The sequence below is a fragment of the Chelonia mydas genome, chromosome 13 (assembly GCF_015237465.2).
Source record: "Chelonia mydas isolate rCheMyd1 chromosome 13, rCheMyd1.pri.v2, whole genome shotgun sequence".
Taxonomy (NCBI): Eukaryota; Metazoa; Chordata; order Testudines; family Cheloniidae; genus Chelonia; species Chelonia mydas.
Genome location: NC_051253.2, coordinates 10,296,354 through 10,323,565, shown reverse-complemented (window position 1 = coordinate 10,323,565; position 27,212 = coordinate 10,296,354). Strand labels below are relative to the sequence as shown.

The following is a 27,212-nucleotide window of genomic DNA, read 5'->3' as shown; positions in this document are numbered from 1 at the left end:
GAGTCAGGACAGAATTTGGGATGGTGTCCTAAATTGGACAAAAAGATCTATAATTTATGTTAGTCATATGGTATTTGTATAAGGGTTTGATGGATTGGATTTATGAGATATAGATTGGTAACACCACAATGGCTCCTTCGCTCTGGGAATAGTAGGTATACTGTATCATGGCCCATGTCATAATGTACAGTTTGAAACCTACCATGTGTTACAGCCCTACATTATGTAAGAGTTGCATAGTGCTGTTAGCATGACGTATTTTGAAAATACTTTTATTTAGTAAAGTAGCCAAAGGCTAGATTTTTTTTTTTTTGAGTTAGGCATGTAGGGCTTATGGCTCAGTTACACCAACCTCATCTTCAGCACAACTGCAGCTGGGGAGGCAAAGGTGGCTCTGAGCTACTTTCCTGGCTCCCCTTATCCTGGTGCTGGGCCATAATGTTGTTCTAGTTTAGGATAGTGTAACAATTCACTGGCTATTGCTCCTCCATTTCAGGATCATTGTAGCACAATGCATTCACGGCAAAACCCCTCTAGGGAATGTCCCCTGTGCGGAACTGGGGTATAGTAGGTGGTATAAGATTGGTGTCTCTAAAGTTCTCTCATTAGGGCAATGAGAAGTTCTGGTACACTGCTGGAGCAGCACAAAAAAGAGGATCCTAGGCTGAGGTTCTGGCCCATAGTCACCATGATTGCAACACCAATCAGAAATTGCACATCAGGTGACTAATTAGGTTTATCTGTGCACACATGTCTAAATTGCACTACAAGTGCAAATTAGGCTCAGGTTTTGCATGAACAGTTGCATACTTTAAAAAACAAACACCCCCCCTCCCAATTCTTTCAAAATCAAAATGCATTTAATCTGCCTGTGGAATTTTTCTAGTCCCTTTACTCATTTTGTTATACATGGACTGTTATTCAAGAGCCACTTTTAAGCATAGGCATAGCGTGACTTCTATATTGGGGGGCAGCATCAGTCAGGCCAGTGGGGCCACATGTGGGGTGGGGGCAAATTCCGCGCCTGCTGGAGGCTTGCAGTTCGAGGCAGCAACGCCCTCCCCCCCAACCACGCCCGTGCTTTTAAGCCATTTGCATAACTTAGTCTATTTGCTTGTCAAACAGAGTAGCCGTGGCCACATTTAAAATCTTCTGTTTCCAAATACCCTGCCTTACATGTTTCATGTTTCTGCCAGGATCCACACCCACCACATAGCCTCAGTATGCCATGTGCTTTAAAACTATAGCCCAGTTAATTCAATCTGCAGTCACAACTGTTAGATGACTAAGGCTACATGGCAGAACATACAGTAACATTCACCCTCTTTTAGCCTACTGTGTTGTCACAGAACAGCAGTAGTTGCTCTTCTAGCTTTTTCAATAACAAGATATGTTACCCACACACCACTTTATACATGCTCCTAGATTACCCAGGGAAAAACAAGCTCATGTCTTTGGTGCCCACCTTCTGATTTTGCATACAAGCTTCTACTAACAGGCAAGCAACTCCCACCAAACATTTACTACTACCCATAATTGTACATTGAAAACAGTACTTCAGCGCCTGTCGCAGTGAAATACATGGATGACTCAAAGGCCTGGCATGCACCCTCTTTACAGCTACTAATAGAAAGGATGAAAATAAACTCCTTGTTGAGTTGTGCTTGATGTTCCGATAATAGAGATGCCCATTTAAGATTCAGGCATTTCCTCCTGATGTTCAGCGTTGGCACATGTCTCACAGGAGCAACAGCCCTCTTCTGCTTTGTGTTGACATACTGAACTCACACTTCACTTTTCTGTACATTCTAGCACACAGGTTTTTTTCCCTAGCACAAAATAAGAATTTTACACAAGGGTGGAATCATGGACACACCCAAATGAGCCCCTCTTAACCCCACCGAGAAAGCCACTTTACAACACTTATCACACCACCAAAAAATACATGATTGTTTGACACAGGTCGCTCATGCAAAGCCAGAGTCATCTCTCATTGTCAATCTAGAGTAAGTGTAATGAAATCAGTGGCCTTCACTCTCAGTTTACACTGGTGTAAAACGAATGCAGAATTTGGCTCCAGGGTCTTTATGGAAGCACAGATATTAGGGTAACTTTTAAAATCTTCAGAAAATCCTTGCAAGAGCAATTATTGTTAGATCCTTGTATTTAAGAAATACTGATTTCCTGTTTGCCTCATGCAGGTGAGGAAGACCTACCCCTGGTGAAACAGCTGACATGGGTGTCATGATGCCCAATGTGTTTCCTGCAAAGGGTATCCCAACTTTGCTAGCTTCCCTTAAACTCTAGCGCCTACTCCTGGATGACATTTGCACATGCACCCCCCCCCCCCCACAGCTGTGCAAATGTCTCTTTCTTTCAGATTCCCAGCTACAGGGGCATATTTGTAAGAAACGGGGTGGGGGGGGGATTCAAAATTGTATTTTCCACAATTCAGTAAAAACCAGACGTCAATCCATTTCTAGGAAAAATCTGGCTATATCATGCAAATTTCTCAACTGAAATGTTGCAAAAACAAACTCAGAGTGCAGGTGAGAAATCAGATGACATGGAACAGCAGATGTTTTTACACTAAACTTTTACACCAAAACCAAAAATGTGGGGGGCCGCCAGGCTCTGTGTTCTGGCTCTGCCCATCTCCAACACCTGCAGCAGCAGCTTTCAACAGCTCCGTTTGCTACAGTGACTTAGGAACAGAAGGCCAGCTCCTCAGCTGGTGTAAATCACTGTTGCACCATTGGTTTCAACTGAGCTCTGCCTATTTATGCCAGATGAGGATCTGGCCCACACTTTAACATGCCTTCTGTGCATGCAGCTGCTATGCCCCAGATCATGTCATAATCAAGTGTCCAAAGATCCTAGCCAGGATACATATCCTGCAGATGGATGGTGCAGATCCATTGAGGGAGCACAAAGGAAAGTGCACAAGGCAATTTCCACCCAGGTCTGAAACACGCTGGCTCCAGTCTCTCATAACTCCTGCCTGAAAGTAGATTCAAAATAACCAGCAAATCCCTGGAGTGCTCTGGATGTTTATCACTCTGTCTGATTGATCTGTAGCAGCACAAGGTCATTCACTTTGATAGAGAACTAGTCCTCAGGTTAATTCCCTGAAATGTGAAGAGACAATCGGTGTGTGTGAAGTAAGTATTGACCTATTGATTGAGACACACATGCACTTACGTGTGTACTGCTGAACCGACCAACATGTGACCTGGCACTAGAGGAGACAGTCAATTAGTGATTTCCCCTGCAAGCTGGATCCAGGGATTGTACATGTGTGTTTGTCCTGTGACTCCTGCACATTACCTTAGCTGGGACTCAAACTGGGAATCTCGTGGTAAAAGGCAGTGACAGCTCTACCAGGTCAGCTCTCACTGGCCGAGCCAGTAGGAGCTATGGTAATTGTCTGCAGAGGCAGCCTGGTCTTGCATGGCTGATGCCTTCACCCGTGCATCAAGAGAAACAGAGCAGACAAGAGAGAATCAGTGTTTCCCTCTCACTGTCAGCAAGGGGCTTCTAGGAACCTCACAGGATTCACATGTGCACATTAAGGGGAGAACAGCCCAGAGCTACCTCCAAATTCTCATAACTTAGCTCAAGAGCTGTATGATTGACTGATTTGTTTAGTTCACTGGCTGCTCAAAAAAAAAAGAAGAAAAGAAAAGAAAAGCAAACATTTTTTTCAACTAAATGAACAGTGGAAAAAAAATTCTTTTGGGTCAAACTAAACATTTGTTTCATTTGAATTTCTAATTAAAAAAATAAAACTGAAGTAAATTTCAAGACAAAGTTGTTTTGAATTAAAAATATCAAAAACATTTTGGTTTTGAAAATGTGAATTTTTTCCCCCTTTGAGTTTTTAAGGCTCCTATTGCCAACCAAAACAATTTGGTGAAGTCAACACAAATTCATAAAATGTTGCAAGTCTGCATTTTTCAGTGAAAAGAATTTCAGCTGGGAAGTCTCACCATCTCTATTTAGCACCTGAATTACACAATTGCACAGTGCTAGTGCGCATTGGCCCACACAGAGTGGGTCGTTGTGCAGGCCAATTTGTAATGACATGTTTGGCACCAATCATGGTCCCCTTACTCACATGCACAGCCCCACTGGCTTCAGTGGAAATACGTCTGAGAGTAAGCAAAGGACTTGGCCACGGGCGGGCACAAACATTTGCCTATGCAATTAACTTACTGTTGGCTAGTGCAATTTTGCTTCGTTTTTATGAAAATGTGGCCCTCAGCATTAAAATTGGATTTTGGTAAATAGAAGAACATCTGGGTTTTGATGGTTCACATTAATCTGGCATGGGGCAAAGTGAGTTTTATAACCTATTCTGAGCTTCGGAAAAAAATCATAGTTTTTTCATAATGGGGGGGGGGGTGAAAGAATAACGTGAGGTGCTTGCATTTTGGATCAGATTATTTGGTCTTTATTAAATGGGAGTTAATTACCTACAGTTGCCCAGCCAGATTTGCTATGGTGTTCACGTATGATTTACAAGGAAATACCACCAGAGCCTTGCACGTTCTGCTCAGTGTTTCATATGCTAGCTGCATTTTGCTAAAATAAACTACATGGGCTGAACGCTGCCTCACTCACACTGGTGACAGCCCTTGAGATGCTCCTTGGTGAATGTCAGGAAAGAATTTGACTCTCTGAGCTAGATCCTCAGCTGGTGTGAATCACCATAAGCACTTCAATGAGACTACACCACTTTACACCAGCTGAGGATGAAGCTCAATAGAGGTTACTTGCCTGCAAGTTTATGACAGCTTTCATGAAAGCTAACTGTACATCAGAAATGGCTTGCTACATACGGTACCTAGAGCAAAGAGAGGCGCCAGTCCCTGCATAATTCAAAATACTGACACTAAGATTTCAGTACATTTACAGTATATGATGGGCCTAGATTGGATGCTCATTCTGGTGGCCAGAGATAGGTAGGTGTCTAAACTTAACTAATCAATGTGAAAAATTGTATTAACAAGGACAGCAGTTCTTCCATCCTTTACAAATCAATTGAGCTCTTAAAATGTGGCTTTTTACCCTTTCAGGGAGAGCTTGCGGAGACAGTACAGTTAGTCTGGCTGAGTCCACTAGCTGCTCAGTTTCAGCCTCTTTGTAGGTTTCGACTTAGTTGCCATCCATCTTGTCCTCCAAAATTACAAAGCAAGGGCTCCCCAGCTGTGGCCTGAAATCTGCTTTTAGCCTTTAAACTGCTGGAGATGTTAAAGCATACAGAGGATTTTACTGTTTCCTGTAACAAATCCTCATCTTTGACAGCACCTGCTCCACAACCTGCTCCCTCTAAGAATGGGTGAAAAAAAACAACCCAAATCCCCAAGAGAAGTCATTTCTCTTGCCAAGTTACACTTGACTACCTTGCACAGAGAGGAGAGTCTAAGGCAGTAATGCTGCCGTCCTGAGGCTCGAGCTGATCTCTTTTCGGGGAGGCTCACAGAGCTCAGGGAAAATGGGAAGGTTTTTTTTTTTGTTTGTTTTTTTAAAAGGCTGAGGGGAAAATCCAGAGAGTGCTATTGAGTTCTCAGCATGGACTACCAAGTAGGGAAGGGATGGCTCCTTGGTACAGAGCCTGAAGTGGAATTCTCCCCAGCAGAGATGTTAACAGGTTCAAAACACAGATCTAGGGTTGCCAACTTTGGTTGGACAAATTCCTGGAGATTTCATCACAGGACAATCTTTAATTCAAGATTAATCTTTAATTCCTAGCGACTCCAGGACAATCCTGGATGGTTGGCAACCCTACAGACAGCTAAAATACACCATTAAAATAGAAACACACTGCTCTGACCAAGGCGCATCCTCAGCTCTCTGCACACCATGCCAAGTCACTGACAGTGGAGGTGCCGGGAGTTCAGAGTCACAGTTGTGCCTTGTTTAGTCTTAGTCCCACTGAGGTGAAACAAGGCAGAAGGCCTCAGGCAGGGGCAGTCTTGCCAAGGGGAGGCCACAGTGGTGAAAGATAGCTGCAACCTCTCCTTTGGAGAAATAGGGTACTGCTGGCTGGGTTGGGGGCATGGCCATCATGGCTGAAAGATTAGCTGATTTGGTAGGGGCCTACAGAGTACCCAGGGGAAACTTCTGGGGGTCCCCTTGGGACCGGGCAGGCTGTACTTACACAGCTAAGGTGAATGTAGTCCTCACTACTGAGAAAGCTACTGCAGTTTCTTGGCACTGGGAATGGCCAAGTGCTGTGCAGGAGGCCCAGGACGTAGGCCGAGTCAGGAAGTTCTCTGCTCAGCCCCAACTTTGTGTTTCAAAGCAGAAAAGTCCCCTCCTGCAGAAGACCTAGTGAAACATTTCAGTAAAGAGAAAAGGGACCACGCCCTAGTACTCACAGATACAGACTGCTCCAGAGCAGCCCGCAACACACATCAGGAAGCAGTTCAGCCCTTTGAAAACTTCTCAGCTAGGAAAGCCTCTCTCTCTCTCTCTCCAATCACTCCACCTTTCTGAAGAGGGCTTCTATATTTGGAGATACAAAGATGCCCTTTTCTCCCTGACTGGGCTACCAGCAGCTGCCTTCCCTTCTTTCCAATCAGAGTAAAGGGAGGGAAGCAGCTGGACCCATTAACCTTTGCTGGCTGATTGTGCTTCTCCCATATGTGTGTGAGTGCAGCTGTAGTGAAAGAGGCCTTTACATTCCACTGTATGGTCAGAAACCATGAAAGTGCTCACATACCACAGTGAGGGAGGACAAATAAAGATACATAGCCCACCTGAGCAATACATATAACAGTTGCATGGAATTACACCAGGGTACTCATACATCAATAATGTTAACATCTCTCACAATGTTATTATAAGGGTCTGGATATATGGTTTTTTTCTTAAGGCTCCAGCTTCTGAAATCATGTCATTTTGTGAGACTTTCACCTTTTGTTTTAAGAACAAGTGAGTTTGTAGCACTCATGGCTGTGGAGAAAAGCTTGCAAATTTGTCCAAGTGCACCCTAAAGGCTCAAAAACAAGAAGGCAAATAAAAATATTTTTAAAAGGCATATTTTAAGCCAATTTCATGTTTTTTTTGTGTGTGGGGGGGGGGAGAGGGCCTGACTGAATATTTGAGGTTGTCAATACTGTATAAAGGGCTTGTTAGCTGCCTCTCTGGTTATGTCCATGTGTATTTACCATGTGCAGTTTCTGTAATTACATATGCAGCTATGGTATGTGTGCACACAGCTGTGAAAATCTGGTCCTGCATCATGTGCTAGTGACTTTAGGCACTAGTGTTTTGAAGAAAACTGGTTTCAGTTGTCTGATTGTCAATGGAGACTTGACTCTTTCACCAACAAATTTTTTTTCAGTGAGAGAGTTACAGGTTTTATTTGTGGGTGCAGAAAAACGGAGGGTGGATTTTAAAACATCAGGGATTACCATAATACATAAATATACAAAGCATCAATATTCATAAGCACTCAGAACACTGCTTTAATTACTTTGATATTCTTGGTTAGATTTTTTTAATCCTCTAGTTTAAAGGTCCTTCAGAATCTAATGTACAGTTCCTAGGAGAATCTATAAACATCACATGGACGTGGTGTAATTAAAAATGGTTTGATAGAGAGGCATGTGAACAGCAGGTCTGGTGGCCCTTTGATTTACGGATAAACTCACAGAGTAAGTCACTCTTCCCTGATCTGGATTGTGAAGAGCATATTAATCGCTTTGAAACAAAACATCCTCAGGGAAGTGTATCAGTGCTGAGATATACTGTGATGGGATGCGGGGGAGGGAGGCGAGGAGGGACAATATGAATTAAAAACACATGGCCACATTCACAAGTGGTGCATTTCTGCATAGCTCCATTCACTTCAGTAGAATTAGGCTGAGGTATAGAACATGCTCCATTAAGTCTAAGGAGAAATCCAGACACCCACAAAAAATCCTTGGGGGAGACAGGCAGGTGGTAGAAAGAAGAATGGCTGGAGCTGGGTACAGGGGTTGTACTAAAGCTCAGGGGGCCATATCTTGCTACCATTTACATTGGTGTAAATCAGGAGTAGCTATACCGAGCTCAGTGGAGTTGCTCCACATTTACACCAGTGATACTGAGAGTAGATTTGGCCCTGTGATTGGTTTTAGGGGGATTAATAAACAAAAAGGAAAGGAGGTGCATTCATGAAGGTGGCCAGGGTTCATTTTGTGATTGAATCTTGATGCTGCCAGGCAAATCCAAGGAACTGATTTCTGTAGTGAATTTGATCAGGTGACAAATGCTGGAGGGAAACCTAGCATCAGAGATGTTAATTTGTCATTTTAGCGTCTGTTCTCTTTTGTATTTGACACAGTGCAATGTTATAAGATCATTTTAGAATTCTGCTCTTTATTTACAGTGATACTAGAATCACTCTCATGGTACCTGTGAGTCTCCGGGTTAGCCCGTTGCTGTCAATCACATTGTCTTTGGAACCTCCAGACTCCAACTGTTTAACATCTATTTCAGGCAGGAAGCGAGGATCCTTAATATTGCCAGAAATCAGTAGAAACCCTTTTATATCTCTGCTGGCTGGATTATTGTTTGAAAACTAGCAACTGCAGGAACTATAAATGCTTGTGTGTGGGTGTTCAATTACCTGAGATTCTCTGCAGATATTAGCAGCATCTCTTGGGGAAGTCTCATTGGGTATGCAAGATAAAATCGCTCTGGCACTGATCATATGATTTGAAGACTCAAGCCCGAGGCAGCACTACTGAAAGGGGAGGTGAAGCTGCATAAGACACTTGCTTGGTTCAGACAGCAGGAAGCTGTGAGCAGCACATGAATTTTATTCACCGGGGACTAGTAAAGCTAGTGGACTGCTCTGTCGTATCTGTAACCAGGAAACCACCCTGCATAGAGAGGCTTTATTTCTAGCAAGGCTATGTTTTTTCAGGGTGTATCATTGTTGATGCTAGAAAAAGGGCATCCATTGCTACATGAGTGGAGGCAGTAATTGCTGCAGAAGATTTCTAAGAACCTCATTTGATTCTCAGGGTACATGCCTCCTCGAGAATGAATTTAACTGTAGTGGGGCACTATTTTCAGCTGACTTGGTTTGGGATATAGGATGAAAAGAATGTATATGTCAGGGAAGGATTACACTGATCGCAGAGCAAACTAGAGGAAAACTTCCACCTGCACTGCTGGCATCTGGGAAGAATAAAAGGACTAAATATCCTTCCTTCACTGACCGGAGATGGTTTTCTGAGGAAAACCCCAACACTTGCACTCAGCCCAGTACAGACTTTTGCAAGAACAGACATGGTACAAAATATGATTTTGGTGTTTTTCCGCAGGCGCCTGAGCCAAAGACCTGCTGTCGAGGAGCTCGAAAGAAGGAATATACTTAAACGTGAGTACTTAAAAAAAATTATAGCATATTGTATGTGTGTTTTGAAACTACTGAATACATTTCTGAGAGCCATTTCTCCGCTGTAGACAAGTTCATGCCCACCCTCTGGGAATGGATTTGTAACCAGTGGAATTTTCACTGGGGTGTGTGCTGGTGTCTAATATGTGTACTTGTCTGAAGGCATACCACTTAATGCAGAAAAAAGGAATAATACAAATCTAGATTTTCAAATAATTCCTGCTGTTATGGCTGCATGAGGAAGGAAGCATGGTCTTGGTTTGACTCAGTTTAGCAATCACCTCAATTATCATTTTACATAGAGAGTCAGGACACACTGTCAATTAAAATCCATCAATGCCAAAATGAAGCACACAGGCATCCTTGGAGAACAGTGACTTTTCTAGCAAATAAATTGCATCAGATCCATTCCTGACCTTTCTAATTTAAAAGGAAAATGAATTAAAGACAGCAAGCTGAGACAGTGCAAGGGTATCAAAATCCTTGCCTTTTACTGTTGTCTGAGCTGCTGGAGACATTTGCTGAACTTCCTTTAGATGGCTGGGGAAATCCCCAAAATGATGAGAACAGGGGAATCCTGAAAATTGTTTCTGTTGTCACATGGGTAATCTGGATGGAACAGGTGGAGTTCCATTGCTTTAAGGAAAAGTATAATACACTCTGCTGCATTCATGGTGTATCTTAGCACCAATCATGTAAAAGACATTATTATGTGAAAAATAACCAATTACTTGTTCAAACAAGCTTGAACAACTTAATGGAATACGTGTTTGCATTCTATGAAAGCAATGCTGTCTTTGGCTTTTAAATCAGATCTAAGCATTTAGAGGGTTGTATTTCACTAGTACAGAAAATTGCCTAAATAATTTGCCTGCTTTAGTCACAATTTCATGTCGCAAGGCTGAGCCTGATGTTCTAATCTGATGATTTGTTCAGGTGTTTGACAGATTCATTTTCTTGCTTAAACTGAAGAAAGAAGTCTCTGTGAGCGTGGGGGACATTAGTTTTCCAGAATGGTTTAGATTTAGGTAGTTTCTTCTTTACAAAGTTAAATTGTGCATCCCAATTTTTCTCCTGAAGGAGAAAACTAGAAATGTCTAGGAAAATTATACTAACAAAGAGGAAACCAGCAGCATGGCCGCACAGATCACAGTGTCACCTTAATTTGGGAGGGTTTGGATTGCATGCTGCTTTTTCTTTCTTATCAGTTTATATAAGAGGGCCTGATGCTGCTCTCATTGAAGGCAATAGGATTTGGAGACAGAGGGAACTGAAGGGGACTCCTTGGTCATCTTTGGTTGGTTCAGCTATTCAAGTACATCAAACCATTTACTTTGTAAATAGTTCTTGTGACATGTAAATGAATTACCCGCTCAACGCATACACAGATTCATTTACAAATATTCAAATTACAAACAACACATAACACAAATTCTTGTGACCTGTATACATATTAACCCAGTTTAACCTCAAACCTCAGCCATCAAAAGGAAAATCAATTGAGCTAAAATTTCTATATCAGATGGGGCCAGATTTGCAAAAGAGTGGAACACTCTGCATCTCCCATTGAAAACCAGCTCCCCTCCTTCTCTGGTCTAAATCCAAGATGAGCTCCTCTGAGAATCTGGTCCTTCATGTTTGTTACTTTCTGGGGTACACTGGCTACATCCTTAATCTAGATTAAACTGACCAGCTTTAATATTAAAAAAAACATTGTTACATTCATATAATGAGCTTACAGAGGGAGCTAAAGCAGAACAGAAGATGAAGCAGAATTAAAGATATGTCCTCCATGCCAGCTAAACATACTGGGTTAGATTTACTGCGCATAAATCTGGAGTAACTGTCAGCTTCAGTGCAGTTACTTTGGATTTGCACAGGCTTCATCTTGGATCAGAAGCTGCACAATTCTACTTACGTTACCTTTTTCATTACATATAAATGTCAGCTACATTGCAAAGAACCCAGGTCATCACTGAGCCAGCAGGGACCTTAGAACGTGTGAAAAAGAAGGGTAAATAATTTGACAGCAGCTGTTAAAAAGTCAGTGTTCAAGTTAGTGACAGAGATACGGACACTTTTCCCAATGACTTTAACGAGAGCATGATTGGATCTGATCTTGCCAAACCATGATTATGTTAGTACCCCTACTGAAATCAATGTGACCTCATGAGTTGTAAGTGCTATTATGAGGTTATTTTTTTAAAGTATTCATGAGATGAAGAGAAATATTTTTTTTATTTACTCTCCCTCATGGAGGCGACTCTGGGATAAGAGAGGTACTTAAAAAAACCCCAACACTTACGTATAATCTTATTGATTTTATTCATTCCTATATCTTTAAATATAGAAAAACACCGCTTGTTCAGTACAGGGCATGACTGCCACAGTAACTGTGTGTTCAAACCAAAAAATCAGCCCCAGGAGTTCAGATGGGTTTTCTATTATATTCTGAGAGCAAGCCATTGATATTCATATTCAAAGAGGCAGCTCCTCTTACACGGATTGTACAATCCCTGCTTCGTTCTTAACGCGGGTGATTGCTCCTGCGTCATGCATAGTTTAGAATTCCCTGCATAACTCACACAGAGCAAGGGTGTGAGTTATACAGAGTCACATGCAGTAGTGGAACGGGAGTATTACTCCACTGAGATGTGTAGTGTTAAAGTCAGCCATTTAATAATGAATGGATCCAGATATAGGCAATGTGAGGTTGCTGTGAAAACCTCTCTAGTTCTTCTCTGTAGTAATGTTTGCATTCTGTAATGTCCCTGCTGACATTTCCTTCCACCAGTCAGGGAAAGTTTACCAAGATCTTGCATTTGCTTCCTGATGAATTGCTTTTCATACTCCCACAACTGTTAAGCAAAACAAGTTTAACTTTACCTAAATCTAGATGTGCCATTATCGATACGGACCATGATGTGCGCTTAGCATTTCAAAACGACAAAAAGCAATCTTCTGACCACATAGGCATATTCGTGTTTCCATCTTAGAAAACCACCCAGTGCCCACGTGGAATGCATCATGACTATATTCCAATGGACATTTAGATAGATGTAGATGAGCCTTTTTTAAAAAGTGAAAATACAACCATAAAGGTCTAGTCAAAAAGGGGTTAATAAATAGTGAATGAGTTAATAAATAGTGAATGAGGCATATTAGTTACTTTCTGGGGGCATCTTGCCATTGCATAGCGTGTCCAACTTTTTTTAAAGCTATTTTTCCCAATTTTTTCATATTTCCTCCTCAGGTACTGCAGACAATTGCTACCTAAATCTTTGGTCATCTCACTGATGCTTCTGAAACACGGCCATATCATCAGTCTCATGTACTCTACTTTAAAGTTATATGCAACACCACTATAGCGTACTGGGTGATTTTAGGTTCTTTGATTTACATTTTCTGTTTATCTAGCTGCACATATATTGCTACAGTGCTTCTTTAAATAGATCCACGTGTCTGTATTTCAATGTAAACTAAAGAATACAGAAAAAGGGGAGGGGCAAGAAAAAGGCTCATTTCCAAAAATAGCTTTTGCTTGACTGACAGACGATGAGAACACTGCTACCTACAGCCGTGGTTTTCAACCTGTGGTCCACGGAGCTCTGGGGGTCTGCAGACCATGTGCAAGATTTCCAAAGGAGTCTGCATCTCCATACAGATTTTCTTAGCAAATGAAAAAAGGTTGAAAACCACTGATCTCTAGGCTCACTGAATGGTTAAACATCTTTCCCTTAGGTCTCTAGCATTGTTTAGGTCATGGACTTGAGTCTAAATTTAGTAACAGATAGCACTAGAAATAGAAAATCCATTAAATGGTATCCTAAGGCAAAGGATATATTTCACACAACGGTACAGGACTCAAGTCTATTTTTAGATCCAGTGTGTAGGAGTTACTGCGGCTTGAATGTTAATAGAATACACAAAAGCAAACTGGCTTAGCACAGAATATCACATAAGAAAACCTGTGAGTATAAAGAGCCTCTAACACAATTGGCATATCTTGAATAGTAAAGGGAAAAGGATAGCGTGTAAGTCAAGGCTGAATATTGTAGCAACGTGACCAACTAAATATGAAGCCTGAGAGCATAAGCTCACGAGGTACATGGTTTCCCTGAAGTACGTACAGGAAAATGTTTCAGCATCTTAATTCAAGTATGACAGGACTCTAACAAAGACATGGCATAACAAACTATCATTCATAATTTTAAAGGTATTGCTTTTCCCTCCAAAAGTTTATCTAGCTGAAGAATTGGACTGGCTGCTTTAAGTTTATGAAAGCTTATTGTAACTGGAGGTTATGTCACAGGAAAAACTGACATTGGCATACGTGCTTCTGTGTCCTCATTGAAAGGTAGCTGTGTATTCTGGCAATGCCCCACACAGGCATAGTAAGGACTGAGCTAGCAATTCAGAAGGACTAAGGAACTGCACCACACTTCTTCATATTTTAACTTTTATTGCCTGGATGTATTGGAAACAACTGATCTTCCTACATGAGGAAAGTCATCTCTTTTTTTATATTTTCTGCAGAAAGAAATGATCAAACAGAGCAGGAGGAAAGAAGGGAAATCAAGCAGAGGCTGACGAGAAAGGTAAAATCTTGAAATGTTTTCAGTGACTTTTAAAGAGCTTAGTGCAAACTAATAACAAAGAGCCCAGAGTAAAAACAGTATCTAATTTTTTAAAATCATATAAAAGACAAACGGCCATGGTGGTCACCAGTAAAAAATCAACATGTATACACAATGATATGTGAGATAGTTGTATTTAATAACTAGAACAGAAAATAACTACAATATCTCAGGTAATTATCCACAGATGTTGGCTCTTTAAATGGCACTCACTGTATCTGAGAGGCTAATGGAAAATTTACACAAGAACCTAAAATCAGCTCATTTGAGATCATTTGCCTCATACTGCATATTTTGCAACTATATTGCGAGGAAAGCAGTTCCTTTCCACTGTTCGTAGCTGTGAGAATCCCAGAGTAAGCTGACTCCTTGCTGAGCACCAGGTGCATTCCTGCCTGAAATATCTCTTTGCAGACCTTTTCATTTTAAGGTCTATCAGATTCTCGGCCTGATCCTGTCATTGCTCTGTTTGCAGAAGTCCCTGTGGGAGTCAATGGTAACACAGTGCAATATTCAAAGGCACATTGTGATGACAGTTTGCTAAGCCTTGGGTCTGTAGTTCTTACACTGGGCCCAATCCTGAAGCCCTTACTCAGACAAAGTTATGGGAATTTTGCAAGATTGAGCACTTACATTGTAATTCATTGTGGTTATTTGAAATATATTGCAAGTTCAGCTTTATAAAGCTGTGTGACAAGATATTCCATTATAAAGCCACTGTACACTAGCCCTCAGCTCCATTTATCCGATTATTACTGTTATAACAATAATACTCAGAAGTGTTTCAGTAGCTCCTTGAGATAAAGGCACATGGAGAGAGAAGCCTTCTAGTTAATAGAAAAATGCCTTTATAGAAAGACTAAAGATAGCATAATATTAAAATTATTTTCCTTTACAAAAACTATCCTAATGTTTCTAATGATAGAAAAGTTTCACTCACTGACTGTAGTACAGATTCTGAATCCAGTTATAACACTGTGAATCTGGAATGATGGCATTACCCATGTAAATGAGATCTGAATCTGGCTCTATATCTCAATGTTTCTGTGCATTTAAGACAAATTAATCAATTTCAAATCTTTTCAGTTTAAATAGATATATATTTTATATACATAAATATACAATACACAAAATAAAGATGGGGAATAAAAATGCATGTGATTCCATTTTCGTGCCGTTGAATGTATGTCTCAGTTTTATTTCCTATTCATATTGATATACTTCTTCACAAAACTTATTGATACAGCTCAATCAGAGACCTACAGTCGATGAACTAAGAGACAGAAAAATTTTAATTCGATTCAGCGATTATGTAGAGGTGGCAAAAGCACAGGACTATGACAGACGAGCAGACAAACCATGGACAAGACTATCAGCAGCCGATAAGGTACAGACATACTTAAAAATATAATTAAGATGACTACTGTCTTTTTGTTTGCTTTGCTTGTAAGTAGTACATCAGGTCATGTAAACAGTGGTATTACTAAACAAGTCTCGATATTCTAAGGAAATACATCTTGGAGTAAGTGGCTGCTCTTGGTGAAAGTGACACTCAGTACTCCCCATGAGCCAAATTTTGTACTCTGAGGTCACACACACACACACACACGCACGCACCAGAATAGGCTCTAAAGACAGTTGACAATGTCAGGTTTCAGAGTAACAGCCGTGTTAGTCTATATTCGCAAAAAGAAAAGGAGTACTTGTGGCACCTTAGAGACTAACCAAAGGTGCCACAAGTACTCCTTTTCAGTTGACAATGAGGTACTAATAGCTGATGCAGATTTAAGTACTTTAAACGTTCCTGCATTTTCAGCAAACAGAAGCCACACCGACCACAGGATGTAAAACATACCTTTAAATAGTGAAAAGGCTTCTTAAATAAACAAACTTATTAGAAAAAGTATGGAGTGCAGTACACTACACAATCTATCATAGATCTTTGTCACCCATTTCTGTAGTGTATGAGAAATCTAGGACCAAACTTTATACCAAAAAGTTACTCAGTACAAAATCTTTGTTACAAATATGTACACATCACTACTTTATTCTCTACTGATGAACTCCCAAAGAAAGCACTTTTTCACTAGCCCTGAGAGTGGCCAATCTAAAGTACACATATTTTCACTTTAGTACATGATTACCATATATTTGATTTTTTTGCTGTGTTGCTGTGGCCCTGTTGGTCCCAGGATATGAGAGAAAAGGTGGGTGAGGTAATATCTTTTATTGGCCCAACTTCTGTTGGTGGAAAGGACAAGCTCTGTGAAGCTCAAAAGCTTGTCCCTTCCACCAGAAGAAGTTGGGCCAATAAAAGATATTACCTCACCCACCTTGTTTCTCTCATATATTTGATTTACAGTATTAAATGATCCTAGACTTTATACTTAAGTGGCTGGGTAGGAAGGAAATGGCTTACAATGAATCAGGCTAGAATGCTTGTTGAATAAGGTTTTAGAGCATGTCTACACTTACCTCCAGAGCGATTGATCCAGCAGGGGTCGATTTATCGCATCTAGTGAAAACGCGATAAATCGTCTGCCGAGTGCTCTCCCGTCGACTCTGGTACTCCACCGGAGCGAGAAGTGCAGGCAGAGTTGACAGGGGAGCATCAGCAATCTATCTACTGCAGCAAAGACACAGTGGTGAGTAGATCTAAGTACATCAACCTCAGCTACGTTATTCACGTAGCTGAAGTTGCGTAACTTAGATCGATCCCCCCCCAGTGCAGACCAGGCCTTAAAGTTTTGGCTCAAGATTGCAGGAGGCTGGGAGAACAACTGAGGACGTTGAGCTAATTATTGGATACAAGGGCAAATATAGGACTGGATTGCTCACTGCTTGATGCTGGGCTATGGAAATCAGACATGCCTTTCTCATTCTCACATGTGCTGAAGAGTTTCCCAACGAGAAGGTAGAAAATATATGAATAGTGTAATAAATGGTATTAGAGAACCATTTGTTTGCCATCTTTGTCTTAGTTGTCTTCCTGAATTCATTTAAAAGTGCTTATAGGGAGTATTATTTTGCAAGGTATTATGTGATAATCAATGCTGTAAAGCAGAAGTTTTATTGGTAGTTTGGGATAATCAACATTCAGGTCTAGGAGTTTGCTAGTCGTACAGATTTGAGGCTGAAGGGATCTCATACCAGAGTGTATGTGTGTGTAGCGTTTTTAAAGTGGGAGCAGACCCAAAGGCTATTGTGTTTTGTTGTGCTTTTGCTAAAGACACTTATCAAAATATATATGACATATTTGCTTTCTAACAGAACTCCCGCTCATTGGGTTACATCCCCTGCACACACAATTATTCTACAAGGTACTAACTGAAATTGGAGCTGAGAGTAATAAGAATTTAAGCTGGATTTCACCCTTAGATGTATACTGCAGCCCATTGAATCCAAGAGTGGATTTTGTGTCAATCATTAAGCCAAACTGAATCATGGTGTAAATGCTGCATCTCCATAGAAATGAGTAATGTTGCACCCACTCACACTAGTTCTTAATCTGGTGTGAAACATGAGAGTCATTGTCTGACCCTTTCAAGCAACCCTTTGTCCTGTCCTGTGAGCTATTAATTTTAAAGTAAGCATACAATTAAACTTTTAGCTCTCTCATTCACTTGACAAACTTGCACTCACATCTCAGGGGCTGAAAAAATCCGTTTATTTCTGGGCAAAAATTATATTACTTTCCCCCACATTTTTATTTCTTCCAATAAACCACATCTCTGATTTGACACATGCCTGTGTATTAGAGCTTCACAAGTTTAAGTAGCTAAATTACATAGTAGTAGTAGTAGTATGTACGAATTTACAAAAGCACTCCAGTCTGATCCAGGCCAGTAACAGTAGTCATTTGGGGAAAGGGAACAAATCAGTTTACACCTGCTTTGGATTTTATGGTGTGTAATGTATCAAGAGGGAAAATTTTCCCCTCACATATGATTGTGCAACACCACACACGTAAATGACTAACATCTGGTCCATTATTTGCATATTGTGACAATGCGAAATTCTCCACATTTCAACTGTCCAGTTGCTGGAGGAGGAACCTCTGCTTCTGCTCACTAACTTAACCAGAATGTCATTAAGTGTTGGGGAGTAAGCATTATGATTTTATGTTCCTCTCAGGACTGCTTCTAATGATTGACATAAATACTATGTCTTTAAAAGACAATGATCAGTATACATGGAGAGAAGCTAAATATTGGCTCTCCTCAATATTGGCTGGTCACATGTCCTTTGTTTGTAGCCTCCCACACTCTTTACATGGAATTTGCTGTTTTGATTATTTTTTAAGGGCTCTTATTTGCTTATTTAAAAAAAAAAAAGGTTTACAAATGCAAAATGATTTTTTTAACCTTGCTTCCATTTTCAATTCCTAGGCAGCAATTCGTAAAGAGCTAAATGAATACAAAAGTAATGAAATGGAGGTACATGCATCAAGCAAGCATTTGACAAGGTCAGTCATCCAGATATTTGTTCATTTTTCCTTTACCTGCAGTATCCATTTTTTTGAGCCCTGAATCTGCAGAATATATTGTTCCTGCCCGGCTCTGAAATCTGCAGGAAAAGCTTTACCTTGGGGGGGGGGGCGGGGGGGGAAGAGAGGGGGGAATAAAAGTGCTCCTGCTTCATCTCAGAGTATATGTGCTGTGAGATTACCATCTGTTGACCAGCAACTCCCTCCCCAAACCCCCGCCCTCAAAATGCATCGTTTGTACTTGTGATTTAAAAGGCCATCCCTGAAGAAGGACCACAGGATGTATTGCACGGAGAACGTGACCTGTGATTTAAGGCAGATGAATAGGCAAAGTATTTAAGTTTGCAGTCTCATCATTCAGCTGTAACACCAATGCTGAACAATAAGAAGACAAAGTGTTTGTATTATAGAACATAATAAAGAACACACAAAGGATTCACTCTGCTGGATTTTAAAAGAAAAAGCTCTGCTTAAAAGGTTTCAGTATTATTCACGCACTAAGGGTCTTGCCAGCTTTTTCAATAGAAAGTAGAAGTTTCAGTGACCTGTGTAAAATATTTAGTGGGTCTCAGTCCAATTACTAGTGGAAGGGAGTCAGCATCATAAAACACACCATCACAATAATCCTGAACTGGCAACCCTGTGGCAACTCAGCAGAGAAGCCAAGGATCAGATAATATGGGCACAGGCCCCAAATTATTGTTTCACTCCTAGAGAGAGAGGATAGAAGCAGAATGGTGAGGCAGTGTGAAGATGCTTGCACTGCCAATGCCTGTAAGCACATATACTCTGCTGACAAAGAGTCCTCACTCGCCAGCACTGTTAATCTAGCACCATTCACAATTACTATATTCACATGAAGAAAAGGAGGACTTGTGGCACCTTAGGGACTAACAAATTTATTTGAGCATAAGCTTTCGTGAGCTACAGCTCACTTCATCGGATGCATTCAGTGGAAAATACAGTGGGGAGATTTATATACATAGAGAACATGAAACAATGGGTGTTACCATACACACTGTAATGAGAGTGATCACTTAAGGTGAGCTATTACCAGCAGGAGAGCGGGGGGGATACTGTTCCTGATGGCTTGTAGTCCATCTTTGTATGGAATGTTGATGTAGAAGGCTTCTACATCCATAGTGGCGAGGATGGTGTTTTCAGGAAGATCACCGATGGACTGTACTTTCCTTAGGAAGTCAGTGGTGTCTCAAAGATACCTGGGAGTGCTGGTAGCGTAGGGCCTGAGGAGAGAGTCTACATAGCCAGACAATCCTGCTGTCAGGGTGCCAATGCCTGAGATGATGGGGCGTCCAGGTTTATGGATCTTGGGTAGCAGATAGAATACCCCTGGTCGGAGTTCCAGGGGTGTGTCTGTGCGGATTTGTTCTTGTGCTTTTTCAGGGAGTTTCTTGAGCAAATGCAGTAGTTTCTTTTTGGTAAACCTCAGTGGGATCAGAGGGTAATGGCTTGTAGAAAGTGATGTTGGAGAGCTGCCTAGCAGCCTCTTGTTCATATTCCGACCTATTCATGATGACGACAGCACCTCTTTTGTCAGCCTTTTTGATTATGATATCAGCGTTGTTTCTGAGGCTGTGGATGGCATTGTGTTCTGCACGGCTGAGGTTATGGGGCAAGTGATGCTGCTTTTCCATTCTTACAACTACAATATCCACCTGGTGAAGTGAAGAAACAGATTGACAGAGCCAGAAGAGTACCCAGAAGTTACCTACTACAGGACAGGCCCAAGAAAGAAAATAACAGAACGCCACTAGCAATCACCTTCAGCCTCCAACTAAAACTTCTCCAACGCATCATCAGGGATCTACAACCTATCTTGAAGGACGACCCATCACTCTCACAGATCTTGGGAGACAGGCCAGCCCTCGCTTACAGACAGCCCCCCAACCTGAAGCAAATACTCACCAGCAACCACACACCACAGAGCAGAACCACTAACCCAGGAACCTATCCTTGCAACAAAGCCCGTTGCCAACTGTGCCCACATATCTATTCAGGGGACACCATCATGGGGCCTAATCACATCAGACACACTATCAGAGGCTCGTTCAACTGCACATCTACCAATGTGATATATGCCATCATGTGCCAGCAATGCCCCTCTGCCATGTACATTGGTCAAACTAGACAGTCTCTATGTAAAAGAATAAATGGACACAAATTAGACGTCAAGAATTATAACAGTCAAAAACCAGTCGGAGAACACTTCAATCTCTTCAGTCACTCGATTACAGACCTAAAAGTGGCAATTCTTCAACAAAAAAACTTCGAAAACAGACTCCAACGAGAGACTGCTGAATTGGAATTAATTTGCAAACTGGATACAATTAACGTAGGCTTGAATAAAGAGTGGGAGTGGATGGGTCATTACACAAAGTAAAACTATTTCCCCATGTTTATTCCCTCCCCCACCCCCCGCACTTTTCCTCAGACGTTCTTATCAACTGCTGGAAATGACCCACCTTGATTATCATTGCAAAAGGTCCCCCCCGCCCTCCCCGCTCTGCTGCTGGTAATAGCTCACCTTAAGTGATCACTCTCGTTACAGTGTGTATGGTAACACCCATTGTTTCATGTTCTCTATGTATAGAAATCTCCCCACTGTATTTTCCACTGAATGCATCTGATGAAGTGAGCTGTAGCTCACGAAAGCTTATGCTCAAATAAATGTGTTAGTCTCTAAGGTGCTACAAGTACTCCTTTTCTTTTTGCGGATACAGACTAATATGGTTGCTACTCTGAAATATATTCACATGGAAATTTAAATGCATGTGCAGCTCTATATCAATTAGAAAGTAAAAATTAAAAGACAAGGCACTTGCTGATAGGTGTTACTGAAATCTACTCCTCACCATCTGGTTAAAAACGAGATTTACAGGTACGGAAAGTGGCAAGAGGTAGTGGTCCAGTAGGTGAGAAGGAAGAGGCAGAATGTTACCTGCAATGACGATATTGGAGGAAAGTCACTTTAATGAATAACAACAGTAATGGCCAAATTCTGCCCTTTGATTTCTATTAGCATCTCATTGGCTCTCAAATGGGACACATCCAAGGGATGATAGTGACCCAGTTTTATATTAACATTAGATAATTCCAGACTGCATGTACAGAGCTGGGAATTTGTCACAGTTTTTGTGACATTACAGAACCTGAGCTTCAGCCATGTGGTTTATGTCACTGGTTTCTGGCAAAATAATATCTACAATAATGGGAAGGCTGTAGCTTAGGTCTGGCAGCAAAGCATAGTTTATTTAATTGAAGCTACTTGGTGAGTTTAATTAGGCAGATTAAAATGATGCATTTTGAAATGTGGCCAGGACACCAGGGTTAAATACTCCTAACTATTTTCAGCTAATGCCGTCAGGCCACTAGTGTTTAGGACTTTATTTTTACATCTCATCCAAGAGAAGAACTGTCCAGTGCCTCAGGGTATTTCTTCTGTACAGATTCAAAAGAAAAAGAGTGCCACCTACTATATCAACAATACCTCTACTGGCAGTACCTGGTTGTTTGGGGTTTTTTTTGTTTTTTTTTAAAGGTGCCCATCAAAATACCAACTCAATGTTGCTTATTTTGTGAAAGCTGACAGGATCACAGCATATCATGGTATATTACTAGCAACAAACAAAATTATGGCCCATATCTTTAAAAAGATTCATGCACAATTGTGTTTGCATGCTCAAATAATTATACACGCAAATGATTTTTCAGATAGCTAATTGATGACTTTTGCATGCAGTTACTGTGTCTGGCCATGCAACCATGGCAGATGCATAGACAATGTGCACATATTTTCAAAAACACACACACTTTTCTGAAAATGTAGGCTATCAACAGAGGGATCAGCCTGACCACTATTCTAGCTTGTTCACATTTTGAGGAAGCATATGCCATTATTGTAGGAGTTAAAACAGCAAACAGGTGTGGTAAAACAATCATGTATAACATCCATTATACTTTTGAGGTACACAAGTCAAAGGGTATCAGAACATATGAAGATATATAAATTTCACTACCACACCTCCTAAAAAGGCCTTAATAAAAAGGTTTTAAATAACCTCCTCCTGATAGATTTTAAAATAATTCTATGCATTTTAACAAGTATTGCTTGCTGTGGAATTACTGTCGCCATCACATCCCCTTGCTATGTATATTCAGGTATATGGCATTTACCAATTATGATTTGAACAGTTAAACCTGGAAGATTATGTGTCTATTAGCATAATTTTCATATGTAATGGGTAGGCCCAAAATGATATTCTAATTAACTCATAATCATGCTGAAAACATCAAGTCTGATACTGTAAACTGCTTGTTACCCTCATTAAAACCCTTTTAAAGATGCCACTTCAGTTCTACAACCACAATAATGTACTACAAACATGCTGGAATGAGTCAGGTGTTTTGCTACTATTGTCATGTGAAAATTACATTCTGCCTATCTATTATTACTATTTAAATAATGGTAGCAGCCAAACTGTGGCATGCACTTTGCAAAGCCACTAGAAGACTGGCTCACAGCCTCAGAAGTATTTAGCTAACTGGTATTTAAGTCAATCAGTCAGATGCCTAAATATCTTTGAAGATCTGCATCACAGTCATTGTTTCAGAGGGTACATTCTAAAAAAGGCAGACAGACAAAGAATGAAGTAAAGAGAAGCAATTAACATACAAGCAAAGTGGTCAGGGGGATGATAGGCACATCCTATGAGTTTTCTTTTCAAAGTTAAACCACTGAAGAATCCCTTTCTTCACAGCTCAGCCCCCTAGTCTTTCCCCCACACCAATTCCCAGCCTCACTTCCATCCTCCTTATTGCAAATACGTGATGGGGAGATTTGGAAGTGGGAGTCAATGAGGAATGAAAAGAACATAACAGAACTCAAGGAAGGGAGAATTTGTAGTTGAGGAAGCCCGTATGCAGAGAGAACTTTCGCCGGAGGCACTCAGTGGCACAGGACCAAAACCAAAGGGATAAAATGCTATGAACCTTGGCATATTTTTAGTCATATTGGCCTTATATGTAGAACATGTTGGGGATCTTTCATGAAAAAGATGCTCTAGAAATGTGATTCAATGGTATTAAACAGAATGGACACAATTTTAAATAGTATTATTTCTTATTGCAATAATATATTTAATTTTTAAAAATGCTGTTATAAAGTGATTTTTAAAGTGTCTCTTTTTTTATAACCTTCTAGATTTCACAGGCCATAGAGATTTTCTTCTGAGAAGAATTTGTCTTTACTTTTGATACTGCTGCTGAACACACATCAGGGAATGTATAAAGGTCTTTCCCTGAAGTTCAGTTCAGAATACCCTGACGTTTGTGTGAGAGGAGGACTGTGCAGGTGAAATCTCTGCAGCACGTACACACAGGAGCTACCAGAGGACGTACTTCACTCTTTGATGCCGGAAGAGTGATAGCCTGTCGGGTGGGAGGATCAGTTGAAAATGAATGAAGTAAAGCTACTGGAAGGAACTTACTGCTCTCCTTTAACACTTGTTTTAAACTGTTTTGCAGCATATCTTGGAAAAGGAGATGTTGTGCATGTACAGGCTTTACCATTCCAGGGCCTCTGACATAATGGACATGACGCACTGTCATTCAGTATTATGTTGACAAGACATTTTGAACTAATCACAGTTAGTTTGTAAAACACTTACGTTCATGTTATACAAAATGATTTAATGTATTATAATTTCTTTCTTTTTTATATAATGTCTAACGAAAACACAGCTGCAACATTTTTGATTCCTGTTAATTTTGTTCTTTAATTAAATGACTACTTATTGCAGGAAATGAGCGCACTTCTTTTAAATTGCTTTTTTTCCAGGTGAGGTTGAAGGGGAGGAGATTTGTAATTATGGGCCAGATTTCCTGCACCACAAAAGTCAGTACACAGTCTGGGAGACCATGAACAGTGGAATTTAGATAATGGGCTTCCCACCTTGTGGATGAAAGATATTGGACGAGATCCTTACAACTGGAGTAATTCTACAACAGCTGAGGATCTGGCCCTTTGTAAGAAATGTAGTCTGTCACTACAGTAAAAAATTACTAAGGTTTGGCAAATTTAAACATGACATAGGTAAACTGTTAAATACCCTTTATTGACTATCAAACTATTATAGTTGTATTCTTTTTCTAGTAAAATGTACGTGAGATTTGATAACTTCCTGATGAGGAAAAAAGATACTTCTACTAATAAATAATTACTAAAAACAAACCTAACAGAAATGATTATGAAAAACTATAAGCAAGATAGGCCACAATGTTTAACAAAATCCAGAAACAATGAGAAGATTTGCCTAAGTAAGAAATACAGGATTTGTCTAAAAATCATAAATATGTAAGCGATAATGTTAACAGTAGGTAATATTGATGAAAACGTGAGTGATAGTTGCATAAGATATTCTGTTTCTTTATATCAGAGAGGTAGCTGTGTTTGTTTTTCTGTTTCTTCAGTGACTATAACAGAAGTGGCGCATATGCATACAAGGCAAAATTTTGTCCATAGATGTTTCAAGTTCTACCCTTTGTAAAAGTTTTAAAAGAGTAAAAAATTTAGGGTAGGACATGTCAACCCCAAGCCAGCAGAAAGAAGCCCAACGAAGACATGAAAACAAAAAAGCAAACAGATAAAAGGTAAAGGGAATTATGGATATAGACTCCTGATAAATGACTGCAGGATGGCGTGCAGAATTAATGCATTTAATGGATGGACTAATAGCTGTTGGTTCTCCGGTTATCAGCACTGGAGTGAAATGTCTCATTTAAATAGAATGATATATTGTACTCCCTCCACAATAATAAGAGTTATGAATGTACAGAACATACTGATAATATATTTAGTTGCAGCCACTGCTAGAAGCCATTTGTGGATCTTTGCAGGGCATGTGTCCAAGGCATGACTAAGCACGTGCTGAACAATTCAGCTTAATGTCTAGCTAGATTTAATTTTGTATAACCTTATAAATATTGGTCACACAGATCTAAGTCTAAGTGCCTGAGTAACCATCATGATTTAATCCAATGATTTGTCTCTTTAATTACCTGATTTTAGAACTTGGTAGCTTCATCATGGAAATCTATATCATCATGCTAACTGGTATTTTAACATTTTTATTAGAATAATCCAAACACAAGTTCTGATATTTGACGGTCATAATATAATGAATGAAAATTCAGGAGTGATACAGGGAAAGAGTAAAAACACCAACTTAAGAAACACCTCTCAGTAAGAAATACTTTTTCTAATTTGACAGGGAACATAGATGAGCCTTGCAGTATAAACAAGCATCATGGGTTGTACACTTTTATTATTATTAGTAGTAGTATTATCATCATACCTCAGAGCCCTAGTCAGGGACCATGACTTCATTGTGCTAGGTTCTGTACAAACAGAGCAAAAAGACAATCTCTGCCCCAAATTGCTTGCAATCTAGGTATCAGTTTGGAGTTGAGCAAAACATTTTAGTTTAGCAGTGATTTACCTTCCAACAAAGCCCTCATTAATAAATACTACTTTGATAAGAAAATGGTTCTGAAAAATATAATATTATAAGCTCAAAGGAATATTAACGATACATTAGTAAGAGCAGCTTTTTTAAAAAAATGCACCTACGTTTGTATTATTTTTTACAACATACAGATGCAAAGTAAAAAAAGCATTTGTATTTTATACATTCTTCAAAACCTTGCAGATTCATCAAAGAAAATATTCATTAGTTTCACGTATTCTTGAATAATTCAATGATGCTGGTAAGAAATCTTTGACTCATATCAGGAGGTCCATCTAGTGGAAATGACAAGTAGTCACATATTAGATCAGAGAGAATTTACCAGTTGATTTATGACTTACTCGTAACTTCTATAATCAATGGAGATAGATATCAATCAAAATTTGTTAAGCTACACTGACAACCATGAACTAAGTTTCAAGATCAATCAGATAACCTGCAAAGAATTTTCAAAAAATTTGGCTTCTGCATTTTTTTCTTCTTCTTTATTATACTTAAAGAACTACTGAAAAGATGACATCACAAGAGCTAAGAAAGTGAAAGCTGAGTATCTAAGAGGGAAAGGAATTTTTAATTGGACTGTTTACAGCTTTTTTTTATTAATTCTCAGTTAACTTTAATAACTAATATTTTGGATAAAATAATCCTTTGCAAAATACTTGATATTTTGACTTAATTCTTTAGCTCACAGTAGACTTCCCTGAGACATCCCCAAATTCCTCTAGCTAAAAGGGAGGACCATACTTGCAACTCCTGATATACTTATGTCAAAACACAAGCAATTGCCTCCCTCAAATTTTTCGTCTTTTTATATACATACTAAAGACGCAAATACCAGCACAATCCCATTTTTTAATAAATACTCGATTGGTCACCTTTTAAGAACTACTCTGGTTCCCCACAAGGATGTATCAGACAAAACAAGCTTCCTAAAAGTATTAAACCTGTGCATGTGCTGAGAGAGGCAGAATGATTAGGGACAAGTAAGGGGATAACAGAATTTTTCACTTCTAGGTCACTGGTGAAAATCCAGGCCTGGGTCTTCCAGGACTAACAGTTATCATTTGATCATTGTTTGGTGGCCCATGTGATGCAGAGACTGGGTGGCTTCAGTCCAGTTCCTTTTAGAGAGGTATCCATGTTAACAC

General features: G+C 40.0%; 1 protein-coding gene across 6 annotated transcripts in view; it reads left to right on the top strand.

Moving 5' to 3' along the window:
• The window catches only part of PHACTR3 (phosphatase and actin regulator 3), a 159,304-nt gene extending 133,777 nt beyond the window's left edge, over positions 1–25,527 (top strand). For 2 of the 6 annotated variants that reach the window (XM_037877108.2, XM_037877106.2), the window contains 5 exons: positions 9,324–9,379; positions 13,934–13,995; positions 15,281–15,421; positions 18,423–18,499; positions 23,742–24,415. In XM_037877108.2, coding sequence (XP_037733036.1) covers positions 9,324–9,379; positions 13,934–13,995; positions 15,281–15,421; positions 18,423–18,499; positions 23,742–23,757 — 352 coding nt within the window. In that variant the 3' untranslated portion in view covers positions 23,758–24,415. Of the gene's footprint in view, positions 1–9,323; positions 9,380–13,933; positions 13,996–15,280; positions 15,422–18,422; positions 18,500–23,741 lie in introns of all 6 variants that reach the window. The other 4 variants (XM_037877107.2, XM_043526728.1, XM_037877105.2 and 1 more) reach the window with 4 other exon arrangements.
• The last annotated feature ends 1,685 nt before the right edge of the window (positions 25,528–27,212 follow it).